The sequence below is a fragment of the Phyllobates terribilis genome, unplaced genomic scaffold, assembly GCF_046119375.1.
Source record: "Phyllobates terribilis strain yellow unplaced genomic scaffold, ASM4611937v1 Scaffold_5__5_contigs__length_657084704, whole genome shotgun sequence".
Lineage (NCBI taxonomy): Eukaryota > Metazoa > Chordata > Amphibia > Anura > Dendrobatidae > Phyllobates > Phyllobates terribilis.
Genome location: NW_027362765.1, coordinates 363,135,957 through 363,149,886, shown reverse-complemented (window position 1 = coordinate 363,149,886; position 13,930 = coordinate 363,135,957). Strand labels below are relative to the sequence as shown.

Below are 13,930 nucleotides of genomic sequence, written 5' to 3'. Positions count from 1 at the left end.
ACTCGCAGACATCGCGCAGACACCGCGCACACACTCGCAGACATCGCGCAGACACCGCGCACACACTCGCAGACATCGCGCAGACACCGCGCACACACTCGCAGACATCGCGCAGACACCGCGCACACACTCGCAGACATCGCGCAGACACCGCGCACACACTCGCAGACATCGCGCAGACACCGCGCACACACTCGCAGACACCGCGCACACACTCGCAGACATCGCGCAGACACCGCGCACACACTCGCAGACACCGCGCACACACTCGCAGACATCGCGCAGACACCGCGCACACACTCGCAGACATCGCGCAGACACCGCGCACACACTCGCAGACATCGCGCAGACACCGCGCACACACTCGCAGACATCGCGCAGACACCGCGCAGACACCGCGCACACACTCGCAGACATCGCGCAGACACCGCGCACACACTCGCAGACATCGCGCAGACACCGCGCACACACTCGCAGACATCGCGCAGACACCGCGCACACACTCGCAGACATCGCGCAGACACCGCGCACACACTCGCAGACATCGCGCAGACACCGCGCACACACTCGCAGACATCGCGCAGACACCGCGCACACACTCGCAGACATCGCGCAGACACCGCGCACACACTCGCAGACATCGCGCAGACACCGCGCACACACTCGCAGACACCGCGCACACACTCGCAGACATCGCGCAGACACCGCGCACACACTCGCAGACATCGCGCAGACACCGCGCACACACTCGCAGACATCGCGCAGACACCGCGCACACACTCGCAGACATCGCGCAGACACCGCGCACACACTCGCAGACATCGCGCAGACACCGCGCACACACTCGCAGACATCGCGCAGACACCGCGCACACACTCGCAGACATCGCGCAGACACCGCGCACACACTCGCAGACATCGCGCAGACACCGCGCACACACTCGCAGACATCGCGCAGACACCGCGCACACACTCGCAGACATCGCGCAGACACCGCGCACACACTCGCAGACACCGCGCACACACTCGCAGACATCGCGCAGACACCGCGCACACACTCGCAGACATCGCGCAGACACCGCGCACACACTCGCAGACATCGCGCAGACACCGCGCACACACTCGCAGACATCGCGCAGACACCGCGCACACACTCGCAGACATCGCGCAGACACCGCGCACACACTCGCAGACATCGCGCAGACACCGCGCACACACTCGCAGACATCGCGCAGACACCGCGCACACACTCGCAGACATCGCGCAGACACCGCGCACACACTCGCAGACATCGCGCAGACACCGCGCACACACTCGCAGACATCGCGCAGACACCGCGCACACACTCGCAGACATCGCGCAGACACCGCGCACACACTCGCAGACATCGCGCAGACACCGCGCACACACTCGCAGACATCGCGCAGACACCGCGCACACACTCGCAGACATCGCGCAGACACCGCGCACACACTCGCAGACATCGCGCAGACACCGCGCACACACTCGCAGACATCGCGCAGACACCGCGCACACACTCGCAGACATCGCGCAGACACCGCGCACACACTCGCAGACATCGCGCAGACACCGCGCACACACTCGCAGACACCGCGCACACACTCGCAGACATCGCGCAGACACCGCGCACACACTCGCAGACACCGCGCACACACTCGCAGACACCGCGCACACACTCGCAGACATCGCGCAGACACCGCGCACACACTCGCAGACATCGCGCAGACACCGCGCACACACTCGCAGACATCGCGCAGACACCGCGCACACACTCGCAGACATCGCGCAGACACCGCGCACACACTCGCAGACATCGCGCAGACACCGCGCACACACTCGCAGACATCGCGCAGACACCGCGCACACACTCGCAGACATCGCGCAGACACCGCGCACACACTCGCAGACATCGCGCAGACACCGCGCACACACTCGCAGACATCGCGCAGACACCGCGCACACACTCGCAGACATCGCGCAGACACCGCGCACACACTCGCAGACATCGCGCAGACACCGCGCACACACTCGCAGACATCGCGCAGACACCGCGCACACACTCGCAGACACCGCGCAGACACCGCGCACACACTCGCAGACATCGCGCAGACACCGCGCACACACTCGCAGACACCGCGCAGACACCGCGCACACACTCGCAGACACCGCGCAGACACCGCGCACACACTCGCAGACACCGCGCAGACACCGCGCACACACTCGCAGACACCGCGCAGACACCGCGCACACACTCGCAGACACCGCGCAGACACCGCGCACACACTCGCAGACACCGCGCAGACACCGCGCACACACTCGCAGACACCGCGCAGACACCGCGCACACACTCGCAGACACCGCGCAGACACCGCGCACACACTCGCAGACACCGCGCAGACACCGCGCACACACTCGCAGACACCGCGCAGACACCGCGCACACACTCGCAGACACCGCGCAGACACCGCGCACACACTCGCAGACACCGCGCAGACACCGCGCACACACTCGCAGACACCGCGCAGACACCGCGCACACACTCGCAGACACCGCGCAGACACCGCGCACACACTCGCAGACACCGCGCAGACACCGCGCACACACTCGCAGACACCGCGCAGACACCGCGCACACACTCGCAGACACCGCGCAGACACCGCGCACACACTCGCAGACACCGCGCAGACACCGCGCACACACTCGCAGACACCGCGCAGACACCGCGCACACACTCGCAGACACCGCGCAGACACCGCGCACACACTCGCAGACATCGCGCAGACACCGCGCACACACTCGCAGACATCGCGCAGACACCGCGCACACACTCGCAGACACCGCGCACACACTCGCAGACATCGCGCAGACACCGCGCACACACTCGCAGACATCGCGCAGACACCGCGCACACACTCGCACACACTCGCAGACATCGCGCAGACACCGCGCACACACTCGCAGACATCGCGCAGACACCGCGCACACACTCGCAGACATCGCGCAGACACCGCGCACACACTCGCAGACATCGCGCAGACACCGCGCACACACTCGCAGACATCGCGCAGACACCGCGCACACACTCGCAGACATCGCGCACACACTCGCAGACATCGCGCAGACACCGCGCACACACTCGCAGACATCGCGCAGACACCGCGCACACACTCGCAGACACCGCGCACACACTCGCAGACACCGCGCACACACTCGCAGACATCGCGCAGACACCGCGCACACACTCGCAGACATCGCGCAGACACCGCGCACACACTCGCAGACATCGCGCAGACACCGCGCACACACTCGCAGACATCGCGCAGACACCGCGCACACACTCGCAGACACCGCGCACACACTCGCAGACATCGCGCAGACACCGCGCACACACTCGCAGACATCGCGCAGACACCGCGCACACACTCGCAGACATCGCGCAGACACCGCGCACACACTCGCAGACACCGCGCACACACTCGCAGACACCGCGCACACACTCGCACACACTCGCAGACACCGCGCACACACTCGCAGACACCGCGCACACACTCGCAGACACCGCGCAGACACCGCGCACACACTCGCAGACACCGCGCAGACACCGCGCACACACTCGCAGACACCGCACAGACACCGCGCACACACTCGCAGACACCGCACAGACACCGCGCACACACTCGCAGACACCGCACAGACACCGCGCACACACTCGCAGACATCGCACAGACACCGCGCACAGACACCCGCACACACCAATCATGACGGGTCTGGGAGGTGAGGCTGACCTGTGTGGCCGTGGGAAAGTTCATGTGAGTTCATGCAATGCAGTCAAGCATGAACTGACATGAACCCTCTGAGGGCACCGCGGCGACTTCAAATGAACAGCTGATCAGCATCACCTGATACCTCAGCTGTTCATTTGAAATAACCGGCGGGAAAGCGCAGCACAGAACGGGAAAGCCGGCGGTGAAGTCTTTTCACTGCCGGCTTCCCCGCCCGGGTCCTTCGCTCCCCGCTCCTTTGTGCTGCGCTCCCCGCCCGGTCCTAACTTACGATCGGGATGGGAGGTGGCGAGGGGAGCGGAGGATCGGGGTGGGAGGCTGCGGGGAAGCAGTATGAGGCTGTGTGATTGTTTAAAAGCCGGCGGCTTTTTACCGCCCGCCGGCTTTTAAACAATCAGAAGAATTCTCCCACGCTAGGATGGCATTCTGATGAAAGGCTGGATCTCAGCTGGGCTCTGCCATCCAGCTTGTCATCCTTCAGAGACACTGCAGAGCGCAGGCATTATGGGAACTTCCGATTCCGGTATTCGATATTGTAAAAGTATCGGAATTCCGATACCGCGAATATCGGCCGATACCCGATATTACAGTATCGGAATGCTCAACACTACTTGTCACAGAAGCGATGCGAACTTCCCAGCTCCGGACACAGCGCAGCGCTTCTGTGACAAGTGAAAGCTGTCGGCACAGAAGCCCTGTGCTGTGTCCGGAGCTGGGAAGACACTGCGATGTGTCAGAAAAGTTCGCTAGGTTCTGTCTGTCTCCGCTGCTGGGAATACGCAGCGATGTGTCCCAGGCCTGAGAAGACACAGCGCAGCGATGTGTCAGTTTCAGCACAGAAGCGCTGACTGTCTGGACCTACCGCCGCCGTATTTTAACTCCCTCCACCTTATATTAACTCCCACATGGCAGGGATACGGCCACGGCAGCTTATTAACACCCCCAGAGTATCCCCGCATATCAATTTCTGAAAGTTCAAAAACATTACCGGCGTATAAGACGACCCCAGACTAGACAGAAGATTTTTCAGTCTTCAAAAGTCGTCTTATACGCCGGAATATACGGTAGATCAGTGAAATTATATAAGTAGGTCCTTTGTGTCAAGGCTGAAATTGTTTGGAAATTGGGAGTTTGTGATTAAGGTAGTTTTCATGATGGGGAATCACTTTTCAATTTATCTGTTCATTCTTAAAGGGGTATTCCCATCTCCAAGATCCTATCCCTATATGTAGCATGTCTAATAATAATAATAATAGCAAATACCTCCAATTATTAATGTGGTATAGTTCTTCTTACTTGCCTTCCTCATGTGCAGGCATGGCATTAGCTTAGGTATCCATGGTTACAACCACTAGCAATTAGCTGTCACTATATGAGTGGCCGTAACCAAGGATACATAAGCTACTGCAATGCCTACACATGAGCAAAGAGATATAGTGAATAAGAAGAACCATACTACATTTCTAATTTGAGGTATTTGCTAATAATAATATTATTATTACACCTACTACATATTGGGATGGAATTTTGGAGATGGAAATACCCATTTAATAACAACCTTTTAGTGAATGCAAATTTTCACTAAAAAAAACTGAAGCCGCAAACTTGCGAAACCCAAAATTTGTGTCCACTTTTGGCCATGATTGTAGTTGCTATTTTGGGGACTGTCCGGGTGTTGAGAGCGATAATCTAGAGCCTAGACGGATCCGTATACTTATTATTGACCGTCTTCAGCCTGGGAGGAGAGCAGCCCTCAGCTCAGCACTTCTGCTCCTTTGTTTAGGCGATCGCTGAGGAATTCAACACTTGGATCCCAGCTGATCAAAACTTCTGACGTGAAAAGTTATCAGAAAGTTACAAAAGTGTTCCAAAGAAATGATTCTTTAGACAATTTTACAGTAGAGTTTTAGCAACAACGCAGGATTTCAACCACTTTTTTTTTTTTTTTTGTCTTCAAACTTTTAACAAGGGTATAAAATAACAAAAGGTGTAATAGTCATCTTACCACTCCGTCTCCCCGTCATTATTGTGCGCCCACTTTCCTGGTTATGCGGGTTCATCGATGTCTTGCTATGCGGCACTGCAGCCAGTCACTGGTAAGCTGTTGACAGCAAAGGATTGGTAAAATGAGAATTGTTACTTTTTATTGTTTTATAGCATTGCTAGTCATTTGCAAACTATTTTCACGGGGTAGGAAACCCTTTAATCCTTCACGATTTTGTACAAAACTTTGCATGTCGTCCTTTACTCGGAACGCTCAGAGGATTTCAATCCGTCCTGATCATGTAAAGGACTCATTATAGGACACGGCTCTGATGTCTGGACTGTGACTGCAATGAGCCATGAGCGGTGTGTCCACCACGTGACTTGTGTGGATTGTTATCCTGGCAGCAAACCATGAAAAATGACTGCAAGCAAAGACCTGGAAAAACCTGCAGAGTAGATGTACTTAAAAATGACCTCACTTTTTCATTATAGAACTAGTAAGCACTGTTTGCTGACACACTAATATTTCCAATCTCAATGTGTAGTTGAGATTTTGCCTTTGTGATGCTTATTTTTACTAGAATAAACTCCTGTTTGTGGTGACATTACATGTATGCAGTGTCCGTATGATGAATGGTAATGCCAGGACTTTGTCATCCTTGCCTCTGGTCTTGCATGCTGAAGGTCATTCCCTTAGTTTCATCTATAATATAATCGTACAAGCGTCCCTCTGTCTGAAGCCTTCATAGACTGCGCATATGTGACGCGCAGTCTGGCTCCAGACAGAAGAACGCTTGGAGCCGTTACAGGTAAGAGGAGGTGCATGGCGCCGGAGATCGCGCGGTATGTGTAGACACTGAACGCATACTGCGATCTCCGGCGCCATATTTACATACTTACCTGACCGGGAGGAGCGTTGCCGCGGCGCCTCTCTCTCTCCGCCGGAGACCGGGGCAGGAGTGAGGCGTCGGATCGGCGCATGCGCATAGCGCTATCCGGCGTCATTTTACTGAAGACACATTTGCAGTGTCTTCAGCAAAATGGCGCCGGACAGTGCGGTGCTCTGACGCAGCGCTCCTCCCCGGCCTCCAGCAGAACAGGACGCAGCAGCGCTGGAGCACAGAGAAGAAAGGTGAGTATAAGTGTTTATTTTTTTGGATGTGTGTACAGCGTGAAAGGGATGCGAGGGCTACACATACCAGGATTGGGGTGAGGGGTACCACACATACCGGGATTGGAGGGATGAGGGGTGCCACGCATACCGGGATTGGGGGGATGAGGGGTGCCACGCATACCGGGATTGGGGGGATGAGGGGTGCCACGCATACCGGGATTGGGGGGATGAGGGGTGCCACGCATACCGGGATTGGGGGGATGAGGGGTGCCACGCATACCGGGATTGGAGGGATGAGGGGTGCCACGCATACCGGGATTGGGGGGATGAGGGGTGCCACGCATACCGGGATTGGGGGGATGAGGGGTGCCACGCATACCGGGATTGGAGGGATGAGGGGTGCCACCCATACCGGGATTGGGGGGATGAGGGGTGCCACGTATACCGGGATTGGGGGGATGAGGGGTGCCACACATACCGGGATTGGGGGGATGAGGGGTGCCACACATACCGGGATTGGGGGGGGGGGTGAGGGGTGCCACACATACCGGGATTGGGGGGAGGGGTGAGGGGTGCCACGCATACCGGGATTGGGGGGGGGGGGGGGGGTGAGGGGTGCCACGCACACCGGGATTCGGATGAGGGGGGCCACGCACACCGGGATTCGGATGAGGGGTGCATGCATACCAGGATGAGGAATACCATACATACCAGGATAGGGATGGGGTACCATGCATACCAGGATAGGGATGGGGTACCATGCATACCAGGATAGGGATGAGGTATGGGGTACCACGCATACCGGGATTGGGGTGAGGGATACCACGCATACCGGGATTGGGGTGATGGGTACCACGCATACCGTGATTGGGGTGATGGGTACCACGCATACCAGGATTGGGGTGAGGGGTACCACGCATACCAGTATAGGATGTTGGGGACAGGATGGGGGCAGCACATACCGGCATGGGAGACCATATACCAATAAAAATGCTCGCCACCCGGGCGTAGAACGGGTTCAATAGTTAGTTATATATAATTTTTTATCTCTTTATATCTCCCAGATAATGACTCTCTGTTTTACGGGGATGTAGAACAGAGTGGAACAGAACAAATTAAGAACGAACTAAATGGAAATGGGCCAGTATCTACAATAATTGAGGCCAGAGTTAATGCCAAAGCCAAGAGAAGACTGCGTAAGAATTCCTCCCGGGACTCTGGAAGAGGAGACTCTGTCAGTGACAATGGTGAAAACGGGCGAGGATTACCGCCTACTAGTCCAAAGACAAAGCTTATGGATAGAAAATCCAGAACTGGGAAAGGACGAGGACTTCCAAAAAAAGGTCTGTTCAGCAGTGGGGTAGGGAAATCATCATCAGAAAATCGGAACCTTATCATAGTGACGTCGTTTAATTAATTTGTATAACTGTAATGAAATCCATGAGCCGTTCCTCTTAAAGAGAACCTGTTGCCAGAATTTACCCCTTTACGCTAATAATTTACTGGGAACTTTTATCTCGGTGAAAATGCCAGTGCCCAACCATTTCACCAAATGTAAATGAAAAACAAGTCAAAAACAACAAAAAAAAAAGGTGGAAATGCAATAATGAATTGAGGGATTGGAGAGTGTATTGGAAATTGATTGTTTCATCTCACAAAGATAAAGGGAGATTTCTAGTTTTACATTTAGAAAGCCTAAAAGGCGAACCTGTCAGAGGATCAGAGACCTACTCGGTTATTGAAGCCGCATGTGATTTACTCGAAACGCTGCCATGTTTCAGAGAGCAGATACTTGGAGACAGCGGCCTTTCCTTTTGAATGACATCCCTTCGCCTTATACACACATGTACGGAGCGACCCGTCAGTCTCTTGGACTAGTTACCCCTCGCTGCGTGGTCTCCGGCCGCCTTCTCAAAGTGTTTTGTGACCTGTACATGGCTGCAATAACTGAGCCTATGATGAATCCGCCGACAGTTCCCTTCTAAGTCAGTGCATAAATGAAGTTTTACAACTTTGTAATAAACGTTGTGTTTCAGTGAAGATATTAGTTTTGCTGTCAGTGAGTGAGAACACTCTTGTTTCCATTCGGAGGCAGCAATCCTGTACGTAGCTAGTCCTATTCCAGTCATTATCCCGTCTACCCAACGCTCTGTGAGATCAGATGTACAGATCCGTCAGTGCGAGATGTTGAGCCCACAGAGCCTTGTCTACACTGGATACAATGGCTTCCACTCCCCCGAGGGCAGGACAGATCTGTACAGGGTTTCTGCCTTGAATGGAAGCTAGTGTTCTCCTTCACGGACCGCAAACAGATATCTTGACAATGGTGAGGAAATGAAACACAAAGTCTGATAGTTACTACAACTTTATATCATTTTTGTGGTGATTGGAACATTATTTTACATGAAACCAGAAAACCGGGTTTAGTCAAATACAGCTTTTCCATGTGCGACTATAGCGTATGTTACATTTGCATCTATATAGACTTTACTGGGAATGTAAGTAAAGTGCAAAAAGTTACAGAAGCTGCAGATATTGAATTCCCCACATTATAGCGGATCCTCCCTGTACTAGCATGTAATTAATGGAGCATCTACATGTCGATAATATTCAGCTTTGGAGCTGGAGGATGCAGTCATATCATATAAATTTCACCATTGTTCTCACTCTTTTTTTTCCTTTTTTAGGTGGAGCTGGTGGTAAGGGAGTGTGGGGAACTCCTTGCCAAATTTACCATGAAGAAGCAGTTGACGTCAAGGACCCAAATTACGATGAGGATCAAGTAGGTGACTACGTCCAGTTGTAGTCTGTAGACTCTGATTGCAGCGCTGTGGGCACCGATGCTAGGAAAGCTACCAATCCTTAGGTCCCTCATTCATCCTCACCGGTGGTCCGGTATTGCGGTGGGGGGGTCAAGCATGTGCTCTGCTGCACCTCTTTTGATACTACAGAGGAGCAGTAACACAGGCCACCGCTCACGGCAATAAGGAGCGCTGATTTGGAGACGTGAAAGCTGCCATCACAGGTACGGCCTGTTGTCCTGGGCCGTGGTCTCCTGATGGCGGCATATAACGCTGTTCACATCATAGCCGCATACGTCGGAGATCCCTCTGAAGGGATTGGACTTTTCGTGTTATTCCATGTTTTAATAGTTCAACAGTCACAGAGAAAAAGCCAGATTCCTGTTTTTTTTCTTTTCATGGGCGCAGTTTGCTGATTGTGCATCTTTTCCTCTCCTGTGAATTGTTACAGGAGAGCTGTGTCTACGAGACGACGGTCCTTCCTCTGGATGAAAAGTCCTTTGAAAAGTCGGTCACGCCAATTGTGCAGGAGTATTTTGAACACGGGGACACCAATGAAGTTGCAGTAAGTGTCTCTCATTCTATCTCTGATTATTGCCACAGAGATTAATCATGTTTTTGCTCGGCTTCCATGAAATTACAAGCTGCACTAGTCTATGGGTTGTGTTAGGTGTTTATGTTGGGCATAGTAGGAGTTGTAGTTTCCCGACAGCTGAAGGTTTCTGATTCCAGTCCTCAAGGTAGGAGACTGGAGAAATACTTGCGGGTTGTCAGCACAGACTAAATCTTAGTATTCATTCTCTTCCCTGTACTAACTAATAATGGACACTTAATTGCCCGACACCTTGGTAAGAGTGGCACGTTTGTGGTTCTTGCATTATTTTACCATGGGTTACTTGCAGGCTTTACCTAGCAATCCCCTAAGAAAGCTCACACAGATATTGTAGTGTTACGGCGGCGGCGAGGGAAGGAAAGGCATCTTATCAGAAAGGGAACAGTTCCTGCTGGGGTGTGACCTCGCTCCACATGACGGGGCTTTCTTGGCACTGATCGCTTTTCTGCCAGCTGTTATCTTCACATTCTGGGTGATGGCGCACAAGATTGATAAAGTGATCGGGAAATTCAGCGGAAAATCCCATATATTTAACAATCCTGCCTGATCTTATTAGAAAAGCAAACATCTGCGAGGGTCACAGGTGGATTTCTCTTCTTTACCCGAAAATGCCCCCGCAGATGATAAAGTGTTAGTTTTAGATTGCCAGCTTTCCTAGTCATGATTATTGGATTTCTTCAGTAAGGCTATGTTGTTCACACGTTGCTTTTTTTTTTTTTTTTTTTGCAGCAAAACCTGCTCTCTTGGCAGTGAAGTTTCTGCCTCAAAAAAAGCAGATTTTCCTGAGATTTTGGTGCTGTTTTTACTGCGGTTATGTCATTGTTAATTTTTCTCTTGTGCATGCTGATAAAGTTTAGTGCCAAAAAAAATAACCTGATGCAACTTCCTCAGGTTTTGGCACCGAAAACGCAGCAAAACTTGACACCTGCGTTTTTGCAGTGTTTTTTTTTTCCAGCGGTTTATCCACTACCCATTGCTTCTATTGGGTGAAAAACGCTGAAAGAAGTGACATGCTGCATTTTGCAAAACCCAAGGTTTTGCACAAAATACCGAGGACAAAAAAAACCAAGCTGTGAGCATAAGATTTCTGAAATCTCATTGACTTTGCTGGTACTGTAAAACACAGGTAAAAATTAGCAGAAAAAAATGTATCAAAAATGCAACGTGTGAACATAGCCGAATAGTGCTTTTTTTTCCTGTCAATACGTAGGATGCCATCATAATGTGGTCAGCAGTGGACAGTAGGTGGGAAACAGATGGTTCATAAATGACTATGATTTAGGTAATGTTCCCACCCCCCCATTTATATATCACGTTGTATTAGCTTCCGTATTCTACTGCTGCACCAGAGGATACAATGCTGTCGATCCTTATTTTTAATTACAATTTTTGAAAAAAACCAAATCTGTAAAACTATATTTATTTTTTAATGCGTATAGCTTGACCTTAGTGACACAGCCTTACGGGTTGTCCGGTCAAAAGTGATATCTGCAGTCTCTCCACATGACTGCAGACTTATGAATCCCCCCAACGCGCAGGCACTGTGCGCTGCGGGGATTCGCCGGTATGAGACCCGGTAACGGAGGGTATGTAGGTGTTATACATACCCCCAGCCAGTGGGCGCGGCCTCGCTCCATGACCAGTACTGGTCGTCCATGTCACTAGATGAGGTGTGACCTTGCTCTATACAAGTGTATGGAGCGAGGCGGCGCTGAATGGCCAGGGGGGTATGTATAACACCTACATACCCTCCGTTACCGGGTCTCATACCGGCAAATCCCCGCAGCGCACAGTGCCTGCGCTGGGGGGCTTCATAAGTCTGCAGACACACAGAGTGACTGCAGACTTAACACTTTTGACCGGACAACCCCTTTCCAGCCAAATTTTTTATTTTCTTCAGTTTTGCTTCTCCTTCCAGTTTGAGGCTTTGTTTTATTCGGAACAAATTGTATTCTTTTATTTAATTATTTTTTTATCGCGGTCTATAAACTACTGTGCAATGCATATAATTTTATTTATTTTGCACAGCAAATTTTGGTGTATTTGTTTTATATTTTTTTACTTTTCACATGTCACAGTATTCCGGTCTTAATTTCTTTTGTTGTGTGTATATGTGTATATATATATATATAAAAAATATATTTTATAGGAAAAAAAATGATTTATTTTAGGTTCGTGGGGACTTTTTATTATTGTTTTTTTATTTTATGAAACTCACTTTACATAAAATTATAAAATCATAAGAGGCCAGGGAAGAAACATATTTTTCTTCTTTTTTGCTCATCTTTTCCCCTGTAACTTGGGCATCCATAGTAGCCACAGTTGCAGGTGTGATATGGGTTTACTAGAAAACTGTGGAGATGCAAGAGAAAGCACTCCAGGAGGGACTGCTACATGGAGGGGTTAATCACATCCCCGCCATTCGTTATCCGTCATTGGGATGTTTTATGTCAGACAGTATCTAATTCTTTGCCCCACTCGATAGGGTTTACCAGAACTATAATATTGATGACCATATCGGTATCTGATTGGTGGCGGTGTGACTTCCCGCACCCCTGACTATCACCTGACTTATTGTGCACTGGTCACAGGTCGTTGGCTATATCTGGTGCTGCTCTTTAGTGGTGCGGATCTTCACGGACCACCTGAAATAGTACAGTCGGTCAGCTGATTGGTAGAGGTGGGGAATTGGACCCCACCAAGGATTTGATATTGATTGCCTATTCTAATGACAGGTCATGAATATTTTAGTCCCGGAAACATTTGAAAGTGTTTATCTCATATCTTTTATGGATGGGGAAAACTTTTCAATCACTGGGTGACCAACTGCTTGGACCCCCCCACGATCCAATGTACGGTGTTAAGAAGAGCCCTGTCTGAATGGAGCGGAGCTCGGGCATGTGCACGTCCCATGCATTAATTGTCTATGGGATGGCTAGAGGAAGTCGTGTACTTTTGCTATCGAGGTGAGCATGCCTGACCTCTGCTCTGTTCAGACAGGGGTCTTTAAAGCCTGTTTTTTTTGGGGATCGATGGGATGGCCCTAGCAGTCTCAACCTAGTGAACAGGAAGTTATCTATGGATGGGGCACAAACCCTTTAGTGATGATTTCTTTGTATGGCATTGTCCTTTAAGCAATTGTCAGCTCTTGCGGAGTGTTGAGGCCTTGGCTACATTATCGGGTATTTAATTACTTTGTAGCGATCTACGTCCCACCATTTCATCTTATTTTATATATTTCTTTTTCAGTAATCTCGATCACTTTTTTTGCTTGCAGGAAATGTTGAAGGATTTAAATCTGGGAGAGATGAAGTGCGGACTTCCGATGCTGGCCGTATCTATCGCACTGGAAGGGAAAGCCAGCCACCGGGAGCTGACCTCCAAGCTGCTGCACGATCTGTGCGGGACCGTGCTCAGCACCCGAGACCTGGAAGTCTCTTTTGATAAATTGTTGGGAGAGATGCCTGAACTTGTTCTGGACACACCTAGAGCGCCCCAGGTCTGTGTACACATTGCACTCTTTCAGGACAGAATAAAGGAACCCATCCTGTGCTTTTGTTCCACAAGATGTAAGAGGACTAAAAGGTCACTTTACACGTAGCAAGCTGTCAAAC

The 13,930-nt window shown here is 51.4% G+C and overlaps 1 protein-coding gene across 1 annotated transcript in view; it reads left to right on the top strand.

The window, feature by feature from the left end:
- PDCD4 (programmed cell death 4) overlaps positions 1–13,930 on the top strand; it is a 47,470-nt gene that overhangs the window by 18,615 nt on the left and 14,925 nt on the right. Inside the window, exons 3-6 of the mRNA XM_073684735.1 lie at positions 7,967–8,245; positions 9,590–9,684; positions 10,155–10,268; positions 13,594–13,815. Coding sequence (XP_073540836.1) covers positions 7,967–8,245; positions 9,590–9,684; positions 10,155–10,268; positions 13,594–13,815 — 710 coding nt within the window. The remainder of the gene's footprint in view (positions 1–7,966; positions 8,246–9,589; positions 9,685–10,154; positions 10,269–13,593; positions 13,816–13,930) is intronic.